At 38.4% G+C, this 23,286-nt stretch overlaps 3 protein-coding genes across 9 annotated transcripts in view; 1 reads left to right on the top strand and 2 right to left on the bottom strand.

The window, feature by feature from the left end:
• The window catches only part of hnf1a (HNF1 homeobox a), a 22,583-nt gene extending 9,628 nt beyond the window's left edge, over window positions 1-12,955 (top strand). The window contains exons 10-11 of one of the 5 annotated variants that reach the window (XR_013817371.1): window positions 5,862-6,022; window positions 6,465-6,787. Coding sequence is in view for 4 of the 5 variants with exons in the window: in XM_079827981.1 (XP_079684107.1) it covers window positions 6,465-6,595 (131 nt within the window). In the remaining variant the exon portion in view is untranslated. Of the gene's footprint in view, window positions 1-5,861; window positions 6,023-6,464; window positions 6,791-12,726 lie in introns of those variants that run through there. The other 4 variants (XM_079827983.1, XM_079827984.1, XM_079827981.1 and 1 more) reach the window with 4 other exon arrangements.
• On the bottom strand, window positions 6,150-10,751 carry cUnh12orf43 (chromosome Un C12orf43 homolog). The gene is made up of 6 exons (XM_079827988.1): window positions 9,426-10,751; window positions 9,239-9,269; window positions 9,057-9,155; window positions 8,838-8,920; window positions 8,648-8,738; window positions 6,150-7,315 (listed from the first exon to the last, which is right to left on the bottom strand). Exons 1-6 carry the CDS (start codon window positions 9,517-9,519, stop codon window positions 6,982-6,984), a joined length of 732 nt encoding a protein of 243 aa, XP_079684114.1. The 5' UTR covers window positions 9,520-10,751; the 3' UTR covers window positions 6,150-6,981.
• On the bottom strand, window positions 11,399-23,286 carry LOC307133148 (uncharacterized protein). 3 transcript variants are annotated; one of them, XM_079827979.1, is made up of 9 exons: window positions 23,084-23,286; window positions 22,852-22,994; window positions 22,572-22,730; window positions 21,503-21,619; window positions 20,353-20,469; window positions 20,052-20,150; window positions 19,841-19,948; window positions 18,781-19,309; window positions 11,399-12,787 (listed from the first exon to the last, which is right to left on the bottom strand). In XM_079827979.1, exons 2-9 carry the CDS (start codon window positions 22,881-22,883, stop codon window positions 12,230-12,232), a joined length of 1,719 nt encoding a protein of 572 aa, XP_079684105.1. In that variant the 5' UTR covers window positions 22,884-22,994; window positions 23,084-23,286; the 3' UTR covers window positions 11,399-12,229. The 3 variants fall into 3 exon arrangements, with proteins under 3 accessions (XP_079684105.1, XP_079684106.1, XP_079684104.1); XM_079827980.1 differs by having other exon boundaries at window positions 11,624-12,787; window positions 22,852-22,915; window positions 23,084-23,128; XM_079827978.1 differs by lacking the exon at window positions 22,852-22,994 and having other exon boundaries at window positions 11,624-12,787; window positions 23,084-23,277.

The raw sequence follows: 23,286 nt of genomic DNA, 5'->3' as shown, positions 1-23,286 counted from the left end.
TCATCTTGCACTGCTCTGCGACACACCACGGATTACGTAATCGCGTCGGAGAGGTCACGCTAGACATAGGCAGAAGTACCGCCCCAATAGATTTACATAATAAAGGCTAGATGTCTTATCCGCACCTGGCGGCCATCTTGTCACAGTCAGCTCGCTCACTCGTAACATGGTGCATGTACTTTTTAAATAACCATAACTTGCTACATTTTCTACCGATTTTTTAACTGTTTGGTTTGTTATAAACGTCAGAGATCTAGTTATGACACTGCATACTTATGAATAATTATTCATAATTTGTTCAAACATCCAGAATTATAGCCACGTTAATAACGTTTGTAAGAAACCAAACCATTTGTAAATCCGTCAAGATTTCAGCGAGATTAGAGTATTTGTGTTCGTGCAGATCACTCACCTCACATCAGGTACCTGATCACTCACCTTACATCAGAGCCCACCAGAAAGCTTGCCTGTGACAAGATGGCCGCCGGTGATGACGTTAGAGACTCTGCCGTAAGACATCTAGCCTTTATTATGTAGATCTATGACTGCCCCAGTGTTTACAAAGTGCACGTGCAAAGACTAATACAAAAGTCCTTTAGCAAAAAAAGGTTAAACATCGGTTTTTTTGTAAAGAGTGTTTGTATTAGTCTTAGCACGTTTGCTTGGGGCGGTACTTTCGCCTATGACGTCTAGCGCAGTGGGTTTTTTTTCGCGACCCTCTTCTTTTCCCCGTTTTTTTCCCAACCCATATACTATAATAGGCCTACAGCCATTTATATTCAAACAAGTCAAGCCAAGCACACGATTACTTATATACAATTGGTCATTTGACTGTACTCCATTAAACCACTAGATGACACAAAAATTTAGCTCAGCACTTTTCCACACAATCGCTTTTGATGATTGATGTATATTCCCAACGCAAAGTTGATTCTGCACTAATTTGATAGCTAGACCTATATATATATATATATATATATATATATATATATATATATATATATATATATATATACATACATATATATATATATACATACATATATATATATATATATATATATATATATATATATACACATACATATATATATATATATATATATATATATATATATATATATATATATATATATATATGGGACAAGAATTTTGACCAATTAATCATTTGGTTGAAAAAAAAAAACGGGTCACATTTTATTGTATTCAGAAATAATACCGGTAAATAAAGCAACATGTTATAAATGTACTACAGGCATTATAAACACTACAAACGTAGCTATAGGTTATTTTAGTTCCCCTCAGTCCACAACAAATTGTAATGAGTAGGAATATGGTGCCCCTTTAAGAGCTGCGCGCTCTGTTAAACTGTCTGCGCCTCGAGCACTCCCATGTATGCGGGTTATTTTCTGTTGCTCAAATCAAGTTGTTTTCTTGATTAAGTAACACTGTGGACGGTATAGCGTTTGTGACGGACTATTACGCGAGTTTCACGAGGAATAAAGTGTGAGCTGTGAAATGTCCATCGCCTCCATGTCTACAATAACTCCAGTTAAGTGAGCTATACCGATTTTCCTCTCGACACAACGCGTTACAAAATCCTTTAAATTGAACGGTATTCAGAACAGATCAAGAATTAAAAAATATAAGTACATAACTATAAAGCCAAAACGAAATCATTTAATTAGAATCTGAAAGTAACCAGCGTTAGACTCACGATTATTTATTATAGGCTATTTTCACTCGCGTCCCAATACTGATGGAAAAATCATCCTCTTCACATATGCTTGGAAACACCACAGCGGCGGAGCTCACACTGAAAGGCACGAATTGTAGGCTACTACTGACTATTTAAAGTTTAAACTGAGCTGTGTAACTGTTAGGTTGACTATTTTATGTTGATAATGAAATGACTGCGATGTCAAGTGTGCAATGCTGGAATATGTTATGTGCGCGTGAGGCGCCCGCGCAAACAAGCAGAGGAAACATAAAATACTCCGTCATTTTGGTCATACAGATAATAAGCAGCAGTGTTGGGGAAAGTTACTTTGAAAAGTAATGCATTACAATATTGCGTTACTCTCTTAAAAAGTAACTAATTGAGTTACTTAGTTACTTTTTAAGAAAAGTAATGCGTTACGTTACTTTGGCGTTAGCCTTTTTCTCACCTGGGCTGGGCTTGTTTTTTTGTTTTTTATAACAAAAAAGTTCTATTTTTGTGCAAATGTAAAGACCTCTTCATACCAAAATTGAAATAATAAGCCCCAGGCTGAGGTAAAAATGCAAATTCACGCATGAACAGTAGAGGGCGCAGCTCTGCTGTGCTGCCATTCTGGATAATGGAAGAATAGGATGCAGGAGAAAAAAGTTAAACACTTACTTCACCAATAAAAAATCTAGTAATTTTTGCTCATGGTTTAACTGAATCATCAAAGGTCAGCAGCAAGACATTGGTCAATAAAGGTAGATTGTTGGAGGTTTGCATAGTACTCTGCATAGTACTCTTGCATAGTACTCTGACTTCATTTTGAGGAGTACTGAACCTTTATTGTGCAAGTGAGATGAGTAAATGCTCACATTTAGTCTAGAACTACAATAACCCTCATGTTTACACACAACGCCTTTGCACTTACTCTCAGTTTTTCTCAACATGGGGGCACAGGAGACGCGTCAGTCAAATAAATGTGAAAAAGTAACTTGCATTACTTTTTTGAAAAAGTAACTCAGATATTTTGTTATAAATTTGAAAAGTAATGCGTTACTTTACTAGTTACTTGAAAAAGTAATCTGATTACGTAACTCAAGTTACTTGTAATGCGTTACCCCCAACACTGATAATAAGAGTAGGACATTGTTCAAAATTGCAAAGTTTACTTACACTGTGCTATTGTAAAATAAATAAAACAAGATGTGCTTTCTGTCGTCTGGTTTCCTTTCCGTGAACTTGTTTGAGGAGCGTCGCACCTCATGATAATGAACCAAACTCAGCAGCTCAGTCTCAGTTTTTTCTTTCTTTTTGTTAATCTGTTAATTATTTAAGGCAAATATATTTCACGAATGTATTCCTTTTATATAGGCCTATAGACTGATTTTATGAAAACAAAATGATTCTTTTATTATTTTTAATGTAAAACCACTGGTATAGCGTGACCTTTCCGACATGATTGCGCAATCCGTGGCACGTTGCAGAGCAGCGCAAGATGAGCAATTTAGGTTAAAGTATATAAATGTTTATTTTTTCTTGAAAATGACAGATGGTTTTGTTAGATATTCCTTGTCTGGGATCATGCAGAGCCATTGAAGCTCTTTGAAACTATATTGATTTGGCCCTTCAACATTTTGGTTGCCATTGAAGTCCATTGTGTGGAGAAAAATCCTGGAATGTTTTCCTCAAAAACGTATTTTCTTTTCGACTGATGAAAGAAAGACATGAACATCTTGGATGAGATGGGGGTGAGTAAATTTTCATTTTAAAGTGAACTAATCCTTTAAAGATGAAGTATGTTGTTTCTGTGACACCTAGCGGAATTACAAAAAACATTTACTTAAACATCACAAACACAGCTCTTAGGTGTTTGTGACAAGTGGTAGGCCTACTCACTGCAGAGTCAAATGACGTCCAGCACCTCCTCTCTGGACATCTAATGGGGTGGATGGATAGAGTTGTGGGTAGGGTTAGATATTCTAGCTACACCCATTAGGCCCAAATTACATTTGCTCCTCCTCACCGGGTGCCTAGCGAGGAGAGACGTAAGCTCCACCCATTTGCTCTGCAGTGCGCAACCTCTCGCTTGTGCAGGCATGTTTTAAAGTCCCCCTGTGGTGAAAACATATACTGTAAAAAAAATATGGACGTAGTGTCTGTGACGTCACCAGTAGGTTTCTGTAGAGCATTTTTGAAGCCTAAAACCGGCCGTCGCCATCTCTACAGCGCGTCACTCCTGGATAACAGAAAATGGGCAAAAACGGCGGGACGTGGGTGGAGCTGAGGTGCCTGGTTGCAGAAACCACGCCCACCTAGCTCGACCATAGTGGCAATCAACCTGTCACACAAGTGGCCACGCCCTTAATTATGCAGGATTTTACGGCTTAATATAATTGAAACGGATGAGTTATAAAAAAAAAATCACCCCCTCACAGTTGTCATGAAGGGCAAAATTAGCTATATAGACCAAAACTACTTTTTGTACCAGGCTGTAAACATATTTTTCTGCTGTAAAGTTGCGTAGCTGCGTGTTGGTTTCAAGAGAGACCGCGGGAGGTTGCCGTTTGGGTGAAAATCAAGTTTTTAATGTTGTATTTGTGTCTATGTGGTGTTTTTAATATTCTTTAAGACAAACCATGTGCAAATTGATAAGTCATTTTCATAAGTATTTTTTCTTTAAAACTGCAGTGAACCAAAGACAGTCTCAAAAATGCAGTTTGAAATCGCTTGTGTTTCTGACGTCAACGGGCCTGCGGCCTTTAGCATATCATTAACTATTCTTTGAAGCCAGGTTATGCTGGTATATTTTCTGTTGATATGAAACATCGTGTACATTTAGAGATACAGCGGGTGAATTATGTATATGATGTAGATGTATATTACGATGTTATGATGAAATTTGCCTTTCTCCACTGACATTCTATGATGTTCAAAGCGTTTCTAAAGTTAAGCATAGCCTACTGACTGAAACTGAAGGCAGACTGAGATGGCAAATAGGAACATGGTTTGTGTAACATTAGCAACACATTATTAGCTGTTTAATAAAGTAGTCAAGCAAAAGGATACTCATATTAATTACCGTTGTGTGTCCAACGTTGTAAAGAGCGCCATTGTGCAGCGTTTACCTCAGCAAGTTCGCCGACTGTATTTCTGAGCTTGTACGAGTGAGTAGGGGCGGGGCTAATTTGCATATTCATGAATCCGCATAAACTAAGTGAGACAAGGGTGTACAGTTACATTCAAGTTATTTTAAGGCACAAAAAAAAATAATTCACAATAAAAAAACGTTTAAATAGGTAATTGAGATCCAAAAATTTTTGACTACAGGGGGACTTTAACAGGTCCAATATAATAGGAAAACTTAAAGCTGTGTTGCTGTGTGTCATAGTAAACAGTTGAGCTAACACGGTCTAGAGTGTACACAAGTCTCGCTTATAATAATAAACATCCAATGTCCATTTTAAAGTTGTACATCTCAATGCCCTGTTCGCTTCGATGTGTTCATGACCCGTTTAATCTTCGGAAGTCTAATAAAGCGAATTTGGGCTTGCACTTATGCAAATGAAGCTGAATTCCCATGTAGCGCGTGCGCGTCTGTCATGGTCTCGACCCGCATCGGCAAATACCCTTTGGCTCCGTCTGCTTTAATAGCCACGCCCAGGTTCACACATTGGGCCTACTCCGTTTGCAGTACGTATTGTCCATGTCCACATTAATCGGTTAGACTAGCATTCACACGGCTGTGGTGCGGCTAGTGCCAGGATCGGTGCGGTGCAGCGATTGTTTCGCATCCATGCTCTTTTGCACGCACAGAATTTGCATCGTTTGTAGTCAAAATGAACACTTAGTTGACATGAAAATGTAGTACCATAAGTGCATGTAATTAAAGTATACTACTATTTTTCACGGTAGCCTAATCTTATTACTTCAACCCCGGGAACATCTAAATCCACAATAACACAATGCTTCTGCACTTACGATTCCTTTCAACATGGAGACAGGAGAGCTGTCAGTCAATGAATGGAAAAAGCAAAGTAACTTGCGTTACTCATTTCGAAAAAGGAACCCATATATTTACTTGAAAAAAGTAATCTGATTATGTAACTTAAGTTACTTGTAATGCGTTACCCCCAACACTGATTATGTGACATGCTAGTAGTCGGAGAACTACTCGGAACAAGAAAGCTACAATGGATGACGATCGTCTAATCAGTGAGGTGGAAAAACACAAAGTGTTGCATGACCCGCAGGACTTTTCATATAGCGATTTAAAAGAAAAGGCATGGGAGACAATTTCTACGGCTGTTGGTGTGGATGGTAAGTTAGTTTAAAGTATTTGTGATTACTTAAGTTTTACATTAGAGAAGTATCATGTTTAAATGTTTAGCCATGTGCTTGAGAATCTTAATGTATACATCTACATAGAAACAATGAATCGAATATTGCGTTGTTTATATTTATTGTGTTTAAAGCCGCGGATCACAGCAAACGCGTCCAAGCATGTGTTGCTCCTGCACCGCATACGTACTACAATATGTACTGCATACGCACTGCAAACGGAGTATGTGTGAAGCTGGCATGACACATCTGAGATAACCGCACTCATTGTTTAGATGGTGTCTCTAGAAGGCTCAATGTTTACACTTTTGGGGGATATAAAGCCATGAATGGCATACTAATAGTAGTCAATGTACAATAAACTGGATTAAGAGAATGTATTTTATCATAAATCTCACAAAGTTCACCTTTAAATTTCCAGTGTCTTCGGGGAGTTTGGAGCTCTACCCTCAAACCCAGACAAGTGAAACCCATCCTTCACACCTGCTCTCCTCTTCACCAGGGGACATCGACCCTTACATCCCTACACAAATGGTCTCTACTGCACAATAGCTGCAGCTACTGATGACAATACCACTTCCAAAAGCTGCTGAGAGCAAAAACGAAACGAAAAACAATGATCTGTCACTGAAAAATCCAAACTGCTATATTGCTATCTGCTGCCTACTGATGCTAATGATGATGTTTGTCACAAAACCTTAAATTATGCTCAATAAAAGGACAGTTAAGTTGTAGTAAAATGGCAAAATAAATGTTACTTTATTGATTTTTTTTTTAAGAGGGGGAGGGGGGATTTATAGCATACAAATGCTAAACTGGCCAGAAACAGGTTCTTTAAACTTTGCAGTCAACTGTTAATGCTCAATGAACATAAAACACCATTCAAACATACAAAACAGCACTAACAGAATAATTGCCATTTAGAACAATAAAGTCTTTTATTCATCATCGCCCTTTCTGCCCTCCTCCAACTGTTTTCTTTTCTTTTTCTTCTTTTTTTTCTTTGTCAAATTCTCTACCACAGTTGTTTGCACTTCTGTTCCTTCTCCATTAGACGGTTTCTCTGACACATGAATACTTCTCTCCTCGCTTTCCCCTGTGGATGTTTTTCTTTTCTTCTTTTTCCTTGTCTTCTTTGTGACTGTGTCCTCCTTTCCAGACTCTACGTTTGTTGTACTTTTCTCTGTGAGGGTTTGGGCTAAAGGGCCGAGGATGTCTGCCACAGACACAGCAGCTTCTCTAAGCCTCATCTCCATCTCACTGTCACTGTCACTGCAGAAATAGGGAAACAAGATGCTTTGAACAGAATATAGATTTTCATTCATGTAAAATGTATTATAAACTTACTAGCTTGTTGATAATTTAGATAGATAGATGCTCCATAATAAACATTTCATCAAAAAATTAAAAAAACATACACCAGCCTTTTCAGAAATTGAAAAATTGCAGATATACTTTTCTTCTGTAAAAGTGCAGGGAATGTTTGAATAGTGCAACAGTGATGAAAAACATCACAAAATACAAACAATAATAATTTGAATCAAGGACAAGTTTGAAATGTAAACACAGATTCTGTATTTATTCATATTCTCATGGTGCAAACTATATATAGATATAAATAATAATTTAATGATATAACAAGTAATTTGAACTAAAACTTGGTAATCATGTGCGAATGAAAAAGTATGAATGCATATTTGTAATTTTAACTGAATTTAGGACTGGTGGTGGTGCTTAAGACATTGTTGGTCATTCAGTGTTTCTCAAAAAAAATAATAAACTAACAATAATACTAATAAGATAATACTACGAATTCTACTACTACTAACAATATAAACCACACTAAGGATTGATGAGCTTCAGGGTTCATGAATATTAATCATGTTGTCATCGTTCGCTCGAACTGATTTGCTGAAATCGAACAGGGACAGTAATAGGTGAGCACCAGCCAATGAGATTGGCTTTTGAGCATTAGTTTCTTCTTGTTCATAAAGGCTGAATAATTCCAAATGAACGCCGTTATTTTACAGGAAAATACAACAAAGAATATTGTTTGCATGTAGCACGTCAATTCAGTGTGGTATGAGACTCTCTCGCTCTCTCTTTGAGTGTGTGAAACACAGAGCGTTATCAGTCGCACGCCTCACACTAGTGTTTATTGTGCGTCAAATACACTGTTGACAAAGCGCAAATCTCTCAAGCGCTCAGTCCAAGTGCTCAGAGAGTGAAAATACATCTGTGTGTACAGGTTCCAGATTGCACAGGTAGCTCCTCGTTTAGCGATAAACTCCTCGGCAGCTTCCGCCATAGTTGTCTTCGCTCTGCACGTGAGCTGCGAATGGGTGGTGTCATCAACTAGGCTTTATCGTTATTATCGCGGGAAGACTAATTGTTATCGTGGGGAGAATTTTTACCGGTATTTCGCAAACGATAAGATATCGCCTATCCCTATGATACGGTGGCCAATATATCATACATCTAAAATGAACAAAAGTCTTATGGGTTTGGACTCATATGAGGGTAAGTAACTGAAGACAGAATTTTCCTTTTGGGTGAACTAAAAGAATGTGTGCATGTTCTATCATAAGCAGGACTCAGACTCACCTAGAGCTGGGAATTGGTCTCCTTTTTGGAGGTGGAGGAGGTGATTGTTCCATCCAATTTCCAGAGGCAGATGTGGAGAAGAGACGGAAACCTTTAGAAAATGACATGAAACATTGAGCTATTTGAAATCCTGAGACATTAGTGGATATTATGTATGTTTTTACATCCGTCACTTTTAAAGTTTGCTTACTTTCTTCATTCTCTTTTTCATCTCTGTTTTTGGATTGACCAGGTTCTGAGTCAACAGTCTCAGAAAACACTTCTGAAATGCACCTATAGTTAAGTGTGTTTGTAAACGAGAGTGAGGCAGAGAAATTGTACTGGCAAGCTGAGAAATAAAAGATAAATGACAAATATACTCAGAAGTTGAACTTGAGAAATATATATATATTTTTTTGTAGCGTCTCACCCGTCTAACATGGCTCCTAACTTTTTTGCCACATGGGATTGAAACTCCGGTGTTGTCCCGAGCTCATTCCCATCATGTTCATGCTTTGAAACATCGACTCTGTGTAGCAAAGTTAACCAAACTATTAACTATGACCAAATAATCACTTAAATCCAATCTCAAAGCGTTTCATGCTGACTCACCTACGACTTCGTGTGCCGTTGTTTCCTCCACCTGTGTGGGATAAAGGCAGCACTGAGTACTGGGATATCTATGTAATATCTGTCAACGCTTAATTGGTTAGTGAAGTAATTTCATTTCATACTATGCATTGCAAACATCTCGAAAAAAATAAAGATCTCTATAAAACACTGATATACGTTAGCCTACCTTTTCCATTGATCTTAACATTCTGTGGTCCAAAGCACCAGACAGCTTCTTTCAGTCTTGCAGAGTTTTCATCTTCACTGCTGCTTTCAGACATCCTCAAGGTTTATCGGTGTTTGAATAAATAAAAAACATCAGTTTATAGCTATGACACTACGCTGTTAAGACTTTAAGCATGTTTAGTTTACTAGACTGGGTGACAAGACGCGAATCAACGCAACAACGACGACAAACATTAACGTAGACCGTTTCGAGGGGAATGCTAAAAACGTGACTGATATACAACGTCCAAATATCCACTTTAACTTCACACATTTAAATATAAAAAAAGAGTCCACACCACGAGCTTTCGTTTCACATGTAGTTAAAACGAACAAAAAACGCTCAGGTTGCAGCATCAAGCATAAGTATTTTACTGCCCCCTGCTGTAATGGAGCTAAAACATGTCATTCTGGGGAGTGAATGGTAATCTATTGACCTACCAAGACCGACAGACACAATCAACACCTTTAAGAATTTATAGCTTATTAAACATTATACGTTTTTAATATTTACGTTTTTAGTATTTAAATTTCTGTTCTGTGATTTTTTTTTTTCTGATTTAAAATGTGTGTTTTCCCCCCAATACCATAGTTCCTGATTCAAGGTCAGTTCAGAGTTGTTTGAGATTAAAGGGTTAGTTCACCCAAAAATGACAATTCTTAAATTAATTTCTAGGGATGTAACAATATATCGTGTCACATATCCCAATACAAAAATGCTGGATAACTGTGGATAGTGATAATCTGTATTGTGTATAGTAAACCAAAATGAAAATACTGTGCAAGAAAAATGTGTCAGTACTACATTAAACTACTAATGTTGAATATAATGTATAATAATGCAATGGGGGATATTTGTGATGTGGGTCCTAATAATGCCAAATGTCTTGTGACCAGTAAAAAGTGGCCTACATTATTTTAAATGTATCTAGTCAGAGTACAAGCATATTCGTCTAAAATAATTCTGTATTTTCAGCTTCAGAATCATTCATATTTTTGATGTCATCATTGTCCTGTGCATTGGGTTACCAGCACCAAGTCCATGCCAAAAAGTTCATAAAGACATCGTAAAACTAATCCATGTGAATTGAGAAGTTTAGTCAAAAATTTCTGAAGAGGCATGGTCGCTTTGTATAATGAACAGATAATTTAGGCTTTTATTCATTTTTTAACATTCCTCAACGCACACATCAGTGGTAAACGGAAGCTCAAGCATGTTCGCTTGACGGGGCAAAGTGATTAAGTGTCTTCAGTTTTGTTTGATGCGTTAAAGTGTCAGTTGCGACTGTAATGGAAAAAAAAAAAGATCTTCATTTGTGTTCCGAAGATGAGTCTTAAAGGTTTGGATGGAACGACATGAGTGTGAGTAATTAATGAATTATTCTCCAACATACTGATTTTAAAACTTTGTCTGTTGTTCAATTGCTCTCTTAAATCAGTCCATTTTGAAATTAGTTGAAAGAAGATTTTATTGCAGAATACAATGGGTTTGTAGAAAAATAGGACATTGATGTAAAACTTGACATGAAACAATAGTAAAAAAAATTTTTTTTTTTTAAGGGAACAGTTTATTGAACCTTTAGACAATCTAAAATAATGTGTTTGCATGTGTTGTTTGTTGATTATCATATTTGATGCTCCAGGCTTTTATGGCGCATATAGTATGATATATATATCTGATATATATAGGATATATATAGGACAACCTGTATATATGATATATATATATATATATATATATATATATATATATATATATATATATATATATATATATATATATATATATATATATATATATATATATATAAATCAATCAGATCTTTATAGTATTGCAGACTACATAGCCTACATAAAATGCACATAAATATCAGTTGTCACTGTATATATTCCAGAATTATGACTTAATATGATATTTAAAATGCTTAGTTTTATGACCAAAGTTCTGTAGTTTTTATTGTCGGGGCAAAACATGTAATGCAATGCAATACAATGATGACTGAGAGATTTCCCAAAATGCATTATTTTTGATACTCACATTTAACAGGATTTTTCTTTTTAATTTCTTTTTAAAAAAAGAATGTGAGGGATAATCAGGTAAACTTTAGTCCAGTAAATACTGTTCATTTTGAAATATTACTAACAGTCAGTGTTGGTGTAATCAGATTACTTTTAATTTTACAACAAAATATTGGAGTTACTTTTTCAAATAAGTATCGCAATTTATTTAGTTTTCCCATTTATTGACTGACAGTTCTTCTGTACCCATGTTGAAAGAAATTGACAGTAAGAATGGCAGCACAGCTGAAAGGTTTTTTTATTTTTAACTGTGCTCTGTACTGTACGGGCATGGATTTGCATTTCCTTCAGCCTGAGGCTTATTCATTTCACTTTTGGTGTGAAAGTGCCTTCACATTTGCCAAAAATAGAACTTTTTAAAAAAAATAAAAACAAACAAGCAAGCCCATCCCAGTGACTATTTTTTTTTTAAAGTAACATAACGCATTACTTTCCATAAAAAGTAATTAACGCAACTAGTTACTTTTTTAGGGGGTAACACGTTACTTTTAAAAGTAACTTTCACTAACAGTGCTAGAATGCATATAATGAAACCAGAGTTTTGGCTGTTTTAACTGTAATTATTTCCCACTCAAATGCTTTGAAATGTATTTGCAGAAAGATCATTAAGAAAATGTATGTACTTCTACTGCTACATGATCTTGTATGTATATTAAGAAAAGCAACAGCCACTGTAAGCAGGGATGATTAATAATACTTATCATAATCCTCATCGCTATCTTCATCAGAATTGTCCTCATTATCATAGTCTTCCTCAGAATTGTTCATATCATAGTAGTCTTCCTCAAAATTGTTCTCATCATCATCATCTTCCTCAGAATTGTTCTCATCATCATCATCTTCCTCAGAATTGTTCTCGTCATCATAGTCTTCCTCATCTTCATTCTCTCCATCACTAGTCTCTGCATCAAAATCTTTCTCACTATAGTCGTCATTGTCATCATCATATTCCTCTCCATAATCCTTCTCATAATCTTCATCTTCCACTCCATAGTCGTCATCCTCCTCCTCACTGTCTTCTTCATTATCATATCCCTCTCCATAATCCTCTTCGTCCTCGTATTTTTCTTTCATTGAATTCTTTGTCTCTAACTGTGAAACTTTTTCTTTAAGCCCTGAAACCTCTTGCTGTAGTGTGGAGAACTCAATACTGCTAACATTATCTTTTTTTTTTTTTTTTTTAGGTCTGAAGGTTTTTGCAGATCTTTTTAGACGTGTCTGAGGCTTGGCGGCAACTGCCATCTCCTACAAAAAAAATAAAAAATACATCAAGCAAATTAAAGTGACAATGAAATCGAAATTGACAATTCTTATTTTTTTTTAATGGAATATTGCAGTATTTATGCGTGCACATCATTGTTTTAATTCATGTGCCCTCGCAATTCAAATAAAAACAACTTCCCCTCCCTATTGCAGCACCATCTCTTCTCTGATGGCTTGTTTACTGGCACAAGCACAGGACAACCTGTCACTCACATGACATTAGAGCAGGGGTGTCCAAACTCGGTCCTGGAGGGCCACTGTACTGCAGAGTTTAGCTCCAACTTGCCTCAACACACCTGCCTGGAAGTTTCTAGTATGCATGCAAGATCTTGATTAGCTTGTTCACATGTGTTTGATTAGGGTTGGAGCTAAACTTTGCAGGACAGTGGCCCTCCAGGAGCAGGATTGGACACCCCTGCATTAGAGCAATAGCAAACCACAACCATCCAATCACTTCCTGATGGACAAAATCAAATCCCGCCCTACATTTTTTTCTTGTTCGAGAAGACATTTCACTAGCCTGACGTCGTCATACTCAATTCTAGTCAGAATATGAGTCTGATACTGCTCCGTTGGGCTGTGATTATGGGGCTTGTTTCAACCGAGCCAGGAAAGACCTCAATTGGATAGACCTACAACCAATCAGAGCAACGGAGCGACAGAGCGACGTATAACGTTAGTTGTCAAATGTCAACAGAACTCAACTGCACTGTGTTGCCAAGTCCACGGGTTGAAGCGACCCCAATTATGTGATATACAGACCCAGGAATGCGAATTTTAGCAGGCAGCCCTGCCAAAATAACACATATTTTACCCCCCAAATGCCTTTTTTTCCCGGAGAACCCCCCTGGAATGCTATTGGGCTTGTTTTTGGCTAGTTTTGAGGAACGTTAGCAATTGGGCGGGTTTAGTTGTAAAAACTTGGCAACCCTGTCTGCACGCACGCTGGAATAAGTAGCCTAACGTTAGAAGAAAAAGATGAGTGTAAACGATCCATGCCGGTGTTGTAAAAAAAGAATTTAAGGATACACAGAGTACTTACCAACACGATCATCATTTCTGAGAGAAATAGTAAAGGTGAATGCATAGTTCTCCGTTTAGGATTAGAACGAATTCAACCCAAGCGCTCTTTGATGACGTGATGATTACGCTACTGTTTATCATCTGTCCATCATCGTCTAAAGCCCGCCCTGACAATTTCATTGGTCCGAACAGCTTCTGTTAGGGCATAATTACTTCTCTATTGAGCAAGTCCAGACCGAACTGCCCGAGTAAAAATGTTGTGGGCGGGGCTAAGTTCGGATGGCATCCAGGCTAACATTTCACTGCAGAGCCAAAAAAAAAAACACATTTGGAAGTGGCTCAAAACGGATGTGAAAAAATGGGATCTTATGCTGATTTTTTGTGCAAAAAACTCCAATCTGTGCTTAGCTCTGCAGTCAGAACCACTTGGGCCGCACTTACACTGCAGGTCTGGATGCCCAATTCCGATTTGTTGACTAGATCAGATTTTACATCTTTTAAAAGTGACCCATATATCCGAAATCTGAATTTAAACTAAACATTTGGAGAAACAACCAAAGATAGTCGTACTAATGGAAATAACCAAACATAGCGCAACGAGAACTGACAAGGAACTGAAGGAAACACAGAGCTTAAATAGACAGACCAAACCAATCAACACAATGAATAACAGGTGAAAGTAATTAGGCACACACGAAGAAACTAGGGGTGCTTCTCAATTCTTATTTGTGCATCCTCGTTTCCTTTCCTCGCCTCCTTTCCTTGCGTCTTAGCTCCACCCCTTTAGGATGCGAGGGAAGGATGCAAGGAAAAGATTTGAGGACGGAGGAATTGAATGAAGTGAAATGATATATCCTCGCTCCCTTTAGCGTCACTTCAAAGCGTCGTCAATTAATGATGACTCTACACCGCTGGATTTAGTTTGCACATCGGGATTCTTGAACATTAGAGATAACTATTAATACCACATTTGTCCATATTTTATTTAATATTACCAGTTATTAAAGGTCCCATGGCATGACATTTTATTTTTATGAGGTTTTTCAACATTAATATGAGTTCCCCTAGCCTGAATATTGTCCCCAAGTGGATAGAAATGTTGATCGGTGTAAAACCGAGTTCTGGCTGTCTTTCTCTGCCTTTGAGAAAATGACAGGCCAGACGAGCCAATCCTGAAGTCTCCTGGTTTGACGTCCAAGCAGGAACGGTTTCCTCCCTTTCCTCCACCCAGAGAATCTGGCACGTCCATGCAAGCGCTGGAGAGATCATTGCTTGTGAACGAGTGAACGCTGGCAGTTTCTCAGTGTTTGGATGTACAAATGAAAACAGAAGTCTTTTTTCAGTTCCTTCTGATCTGTGATCAGTGATTTCTTATGTGTAGCTAATTATTTATTATTCGTGCACACACTGCGGCTTCTCTCTCTCCCGACAGAGCGGTGTTTTTGTGTTTTCTATCTTGTGAGTCAGTGTTTTTGTACGTCCTCGTCGCGTCTATCTGTTCTAAAATGTGCATACAGTAGTTTCTGCTCAACATCAGCAGAGTAACATCTTTAGAGATAAACCTCACACACGCCGAAGCTCGGGCTGCACTGGCCGGTCGGCCTTCAACATCCCCGACCCCCAATACTGCATCTGGCCCACAGCGGAGGCGCCATACACGGCGCGAGATTAAGCAGAAGGGGGGTAAGCGTGAGCATATCCGGGCTAGCCAGCTATCCCCACAATAAACTGGATTACATTCGATTACTGCTGTTGTGTCTTTGTTTGCGCTGTGTACTCAATGTGCGTCACTGACGCTTTTCATATGATAGGAAAATATCTAAAAATAATGCTATTATCAACACTTACTCATAACTCGTTCATCTTGACAGCTGTAATGGTACTTTGCATGTGTTACAAAGTTGGTAATAACGATGAAGACGGACTCGGCGTGACTGGGACTCGTGTTTATTCAGAACTCTCAGATACAAACACAATAAACTCACGCTGACAGACAGCGCTCTCACAACTCAGTAGTTACTATAAATAACTTTGTTAGCAATCGCTGAGCTCTGTCTCTGGTACATTAGTGATGTCCGGTTCGCGAACAATCTTTCTTTTGAACCGGTTCTTTTTAGTGAACCGAATCAGTTCACCAAATCGGAATCGTTCTAAACGGTTCGCGTCTCCAGTCAGCGCTGATCCATAATTTACTAAAGTTACTAACTTTCTGACATGAGTGACAGTCCCTCCGACTAGAAATAGACTAATAACCTGAAGTATATGCTGTAACTACAACAGTTCACTGAACTGAGACTGACAGAACTGATGTGAAGTGAACTCCGGTCCATCCGTCTCTCTGGCAGCAGCTCGTGCCTGCTCGTGCCTCGTAGACCTCGTTAAACCACGCCCCCTCCTCTCATTTCAAATGCAAAGATGTCAGCCAATCACAACAGTGGGCGTTTTTACTGAAGTCTCACAGCAGACACGCCTCTTGAAACAGGGCATTCAGCCACAGGGCAAACATCAGTATTGAAAAAATGCCTTTTATTTCTAAATTATGACATTTTATGATGTAAAAATCATACTAACAATATAAGTACACCTCAGGAAACATTATAAAATAATAGAAAAATGCCATGCCATGGGACCTTTAATAACAACTAATTATTCCCAGTTATTAACTGCTTTTTATTTGTTGTATAGTATTACAGTTTGTTTCTTTCATTTTCTTGTGCTTTGATATAATTCTGCAACTGTCAGTTGTTGTTGTTTGACATACATTTGTGTCTTGTACATGTAAACATAATAATAATAATGAATAAACTGTGGCAAGATGTGAAGGGGGAGGAGAATTTATACGTGCGTCACGTTTAGTTGATAAAACACTTCCGCAAAGGATACACCCGTGTACCCTCGCTCATGACTCCTCAGGAGGCCTCCTCACTCCTCGATTCTCGCCTCCTCGAAGTGCAATTAGAGAATTGAGATGTCCTACAAGATGGCTGAGCTTGGTCGGTTTCCGGGTCATAGGATGGAGGACGGAGGAGCGAGGAAACGAGGAGGGATATTGAGAAGCACCCTAGGTTTACCTAGTTGCTACCTTCGGAGGACACATTTCAAGGCAGGAAGGCACCAAGGCACATCCGAATCTAATGTTAGCTTCACTTCCTGTCTCCTGAGATACCTTCATCTGATCGATTTTGAAAGGCGGCATATTTTTATCCTTCGTTGCCTTTGATATCCCACAATCCTGTGCTTTCCATTCTGTGACAGTTGAGCTGGAAAAAAAAGATGGCGTCCGAAAGTTGCTTTTGCCAAGTCAGTTTGCATGTAAATATACGTTTTTTTACCAACATTTTCTACTTCTGATGTCATTTCTAGCGAGAAATTACTAGTGTAGTAATTAAATATTTGTTTAGTTCTCACCAAAGCTATCTCTATTTTGCTGTGGACCAGTAAACGGTTACACTGCCTAAGAAGTCTGTCCGAAATTAGTTTCGTGAGGTGCCTTCATGCACAAACGCTGCCTTACAAGCCATTGTCTGATAAGGCAGCGAGGCAACAAGTCAGCTGCCTAGGTTTTCGGACGCAGCCTAGGTCAACATATACAAGCATGGAACAGAAACAGAACAGAACCAAACCAAAACAGAATATACACGTTACATATCACCCTCCTCGTGGAAGGTGTGTCCCCTGGCCATAGCAATATGTGTGGGGGATTAGGTGGGAGGTGCAGGGACATGGGACAGGCAGGGCCAAGGTGGAGATGAAGGTTGGAGGAGCCGGCGCAAAAGGGCCAGGGTGTAGGCCCATGGGGGTGTCGAGGGACGCAGGAGCCATGGAGGAGGCTTGACAGGTATGACCAGGGTGACAAGTGACTGAGATGGAATCGATGGTAATGGAGTCCCAGGCAAAGCTGAAGAGTTGACGGGAACGGGAAACATCGAAGGTCCTGGAGGGCAGAGTGGAGCCGCAGCAACGAGCAACCGGGGTGAAGGCAGAGCGACCAAGGACCAAGACAGAGCTGAAGGGAAGGAGAAGCCCACTGGAGCCGTTGGGGTAGAGGGATGAGGCACATCCGAAGGCCTGAAAGTCCGTGGCGATGGTAGAGTGACGACTGACCAAGGCAAAGCAGAAGGGACGAGAAAGCCTGGTGGAGTCGTAGGGACGAGGGGGGCGAGGAGCAAAGGTGGAGAAGACTGCTCGACAAGCCAAGGGGGAGTTACAGGCCCGGAAGATCTAGGCGGAGCTATGTGGTCGACACAGCAGGGCTGAACTGGCGAACACGAAACTCGTGGCAAATCTAGGTGGGGAGGCGAAGCCAGTGTAGGAGGAGCTGAAGGGATGAGAGGAGACCGTGCAGGCAGGGCTGGAGAACTAGGCAGTACAGACAGGAACTTCACAATTAACTCTTTAGGAAGACACAGGACAGACAATTCTCGCAACAAGAACTGACAAAGAACTGAGGGAAACACAGAGCTTAAATGGACAGACCAAACCTATTAACAAAATAACAGGTGAACTTGATTAGGCCAACTGGCACACACAAAGAAACTAGGTCAACATACACAAGCATGAAAAGCATGGAAATAATTTTTGCATGACGTACGACTCGCATTGACAGGGGAATATTCTATCTGTGCCTTTACATGGCAGACGCAATTGCATGTATCCGATTCATATCAGATTTATTTCCACATGAATGAGGCCTGAAACTGATCTGAGAATATCGGAAGCCATGTGCTTTTTTCTCCTGCATATACGTTTGTGGGTCATATCTGTTCTGTGCCGTATAGGATGGAAAAAATTGGAATTGGGTCACTTGAACCATGTAATGTAAATGCAGCCTTTCCATCTATCGCAACTTCCATTTCATGAGAACTTTAATAAAGTATGCATTATTAATTTAGTAATAGTCAAATTTGCTGCATTGTTTTATATATCGCATAATATCATATAGGATACCAAACCTTTATAATGTCTTGAGGTTTATCTGTGCGATGGCTTTGTCCGCTGGCAGTGCTGTTGAAGCTGGTGTCGGAGTTCTCACCCTGCTGCGAGGGTCTCGTCTTAATGTCTCCAGTCACGTCTGACAGTGTGTGTTTCTGTAGTGCTGGTATTGTGTAATGTTGCCTGACGTGAGTCTCACAGAGGGACGTGCCACAGTTCGAACAAAACTTCACCGATTTCAGTTTGCCCTTAGGAGGGCAGAAATCACAGGCCACGTCTTCCGGTCCAGCATAGGATTGTGGTGGAAGGGCTGGACTGAAGCTTGCCTGCTTCATGCTTTTAACCACTTCAACCAGAGCTGCATTTATGCTCAGAACTGGCCGTGTTTCTGATGCTTTATCACAGTGTGGACAAGCATATTCTCCTGCACAGTTGTCCCAGAATGCATTAATACAACTGTTGCAGTAATTGTGTCCACAGGGGATGGACACTGGATCCTTCAACATCAATTTGCACAAAGGACATTTTAAGTGTTGCTCTGTCAGCAGTCTAGAAGACACAAAATTAAAGTCATTCTCAAAATGTCTTTTCTGCACAATGCTGTCACATTGCTTGAAGTCATAGTTCACTGATAAATGAAAATACTCAAATAATCATTTACTCACCCTCATGCATTCCCTTATGTATATGACTTTCTTCAGATAAACCTGAACAAAATTGTTTTGGGAAAATAATCTCTTAATAAGTCCATATAATGCCAATGTGTGCCACTTGGTTGAAGCTTGAAAAACCACACACAGCGGTTGTGAAAGTGATACATACGACCCCAGTGGATGAATCAATGTGTGGGTAAGAAGCTTTTTTCGCTTTCAAGCATCAACCAAGCAGCACACATTCTCTTGCATTTTATTGACTCGCAGAGATGGATTATTTTCCTAAATGTATTTGTGTTTATCTGAAGAAAGAAAGCATAGTGGATGGCATTGAGGGGGAGTAACTGATGAGTGAACTATCCCTTTAAGGCTGAGTTTTAAACTGTTATTTATATTAATAAATAAATATAAGTAAGAAAAACTTCACCTTGGATCTAATGGGAAAGCTTCTGCAGCTTTGAAGTTGCTTGGTGGATCTTTTGACCAGTCAGAATTCAAAGAGAAACATGTGGGTGTAGGAGAAGCTGCTCTTTCTCTGTAAGAAAATAGTGTCATGTCCTTAGGCTATTTCTTTTTATTACAGTAATAGTAATAGTAAAGATAACTTATTTTAGTTCAAATATGATAAATGTCCTCACCTTAGGTCGGACGTGTTGCATTTTGAAACGTTCATTGGGTTGTCACTTTTCAGTGAAAAATAACTGGCGACTGGTGAGGTCTCTCGTTTTCTCTTAACCCTGTCATTTTAAATATAGTGTTGGCGCATGGCATTGTATGTGTTTGATTAGAAATTGATGCCTTGTCTTATAAAAAGATCATTTTTTTATTATTTTTATAAATGATTGTTTTAGGTTCTTGTTATTTTGATATTTTATAGTTATTGGAAACATAATCATGGAGTAAAATGTGCTTTCATTTTTGTAGTCATATAAAATTCACCTTGAATGCAAAGGAGATGTCTCTCCATCTTTGAAGTTGGTTGGTGGCTCTATTGACCAGTCTGTCCTCGTTGACAGACAGCTGGATGTAGGAGAAGCTGCTCTCTTTGACTCTTGTCTAAAGGGTGAGTGAGAAGAAGGTCATGTCAAACAGAACTGTGTGATAAAAACGTTCATATTTCTACATTTTAATTAACTAATAAATGTAATTTCAATAGTCTCCCTATATATCAGCAAATATGGCAGGCGTCCTGATTTATATTGCCCTTTGAAAAGTTCACAGCCACTTAGGGTTGTGGTTGGTCACTGAGGTTAATTTAGGGGCAAAAATGGTTGTTTGGGCACATGCTAGATTTTATAGTAGCCTAACTATAAAACGGTTAGTTTTCCTTAGACATACATGGAAAGATACTTTGTTTACTTTTTATTTTTAGCATGTTTTTTGGCAGTGCGTTCAGACTCCGATCTTTTTCTTTTAGGTTAGCTTGAAATCAACACAGAATGATTTGTAATCAATTCTATACCAATGATAAATAAATAAATAAATGCTAAACACGTCAAGATTCTTCGTTTCAAAACAGTGATAAAAACTACAAAATATAGCACATTTTAAGAAAAATTGCGCAATACTTCTGACATCCTGATATCGGACATGTATCGGATTAAAAACCACATTTGGAAGTGGTTCAAAACAGATGTGAAAAAATGGGATCTTATGCGGATTTTTGTGTTTACAAGTGTGCAAAAAAAATCCAATCTGTGCCAGACAGGCTTAGCTCTGCAGTGAGCACCACTTGGGCCGCACTTACACTGCAGGTCTTGATGCCCAATTCCAATTAGTTGACAATATGATTTTTTGATGACCATCTTACATCTTTTAAAAGTGCCCCATATATCCAAAAATGAATTTACACTAAACTTTTGGAGTAAATGTTGTAAACATTTTAAAAACAACTTTCATTTTAAATGTGTTGGCGCATGGCGTATGTGTTTGATTAGAAATTGATGCCTTGTCTTATAAAAATATTATTTTTTTTATAATTGTTTTAAATGATTGTTTTAGGTTCTTGATATTTTGATATTTTATAGTTATTGGAAACATGATCATGGAGTAAAATGTGCTTTCATTTTTGTATTCATATAAAAGTCACCTTGAATGAAAAGGAGATGTCTCTCCATCTTTGAAGTTGGTTGGTGGCTCTATTGACCAGTCTGTCCTCGTTGACAGACAGCTGGATGTAGGAGAAGCTGCTCTCTTTGACTCTTGTCTAAAGGGTGAGTGAGAAGAAGGTCATGTCAAACAGAACTGTGTGATAAAAACGTTCATATTTCTACATTTTAATTAACTAATAAATGTAATTTCAATAGTCTCCCTATATATCAGCAAATATGGCAGGCGTCCTGATTTATATTGCCCTTTGAAAAGTTCACAGCCACTTAGGGTTGTGGTTGGTCACTGAGGTTAATTTAGGGGCAAAAATGGTTGTTTGGGCACATGCTAGATTTTATAGTAGTCTAACTATAAAACGGTTAGTTTTCCTTAGACATACATGGAAAGATACTTTGATTACTTTTTATTTTTGCCATGTTTTTTTGGCAGTGCATTCAGACTCTGATCTTTTTCTATTGGGTTAGATTGAAATCAACACAGAATGATTTGTAATCATTTCTATACCAATGATAAATAAATAACACGTCAAGATTCTTTGTTTCATAACAGTGATAAAAACTAAAAAATATAGCACATTTTAAGACAAACTGCGCAATACTTCTAACTTGGATATTGGAATTGGATATGTGTTTAGACGTAGGTCAGACATCCTGATATCGGACATGTATCGGATTAAAAACCACATTTGGAAGTGGTTCAAAACAGATGTGAAAAAATGGGATCTTATGCGGATTTTTGTGTTTACACGTGTGCAAAAAACTCCAATCTGTGTCAGACAGGCTTAGCTCTGCAGTGAGCACCACTTGGGCCGCACTTACACTGCAGGTCTTGATGCCCAATTCCAATTTGTTGACTATATCTAATTTTTTTGATGACCACCTTACATCTTTTAAAAGTGCCCCATATATCCAAAATCTGAATTTACACTAAACATTTTAATTTTTTTAAATGATTGTTTTAGGTTCTTGTTATTTTGATATTTCACAGTTATTGGAAACATGATCATGGAGTAAAATGTGCTTTCATTTTTGTATTCATATAAAATTCACCTTGAATGCAAAGGAGATGTCTCTCCATCTTTGAAGTTGGTTGGTGGCTCTATTGACCAGTCTGTCCTCGTTGACAGACAGCTGGATGTAGGAGAAGCTGCTCTCTTTGACTCTTGTCTAAAGGGTGAGTGAGACTCCGATCTTTTTCGTTTGGATTGGCTTGAAATCAACACATAAAGATTTGTAAGCAATTATATAGCCTACCAAAGATAAATATGAGCTAAACACGTCAAGATTCTTCGTTTCAAAACACAGTGATAAAAACTCAAAAATACAGCACCTTTTAAGACAAACTGGTTCGTTAAGACTCATTGTAATCCTTTAAGCGCAGACAAACTTAAGACCTGTAGAGGCATGCAAATGAACTCATCCATTTATGACGATATGCAGAAATCGAAACTTAGTGGTTTTCACGTTAAAAACCTGTAAAGATGATGTAAAAAATGTAGGTTGTGAAAGAATGGTAACATTTTACAATGCGTTTATATCAGCCTAAATAGAATCCTACTTACAATAGTAGCCATTTCCAGTCTTGCAAATCAGTTTCACTTTCAGTCAGTATTCCTGTCATTCACGTATAATACTCAACTATCCGCCCTCCTCGGTAGGCTAAACCAACAAACATAGTTTATTATAATAAACCAGCCTAAGATTTGCTTCTGTGAGCTGGTTTCCCATATCCAGGCCAGCCAGCCGAAAAGTGCCCAACACCCCT

The sequence above is a fragment of the Gobio gobio genome (assembly GCF_949357685.1).
Source record: "Gobio gobio genome assembly, chromosome: 10".
Taxonomy (NCBI): domain Eukaryota; kingdom Metazoa; phylum Chordata; class Actinopteri; order Cypriniformes; family Gobionidae; genus Gobio; species Gobio gobio.
Note: the sequence above shows the minus strand (reverse complement) of the source record. Positions and strands in the feature narration are given on the sequence as shown.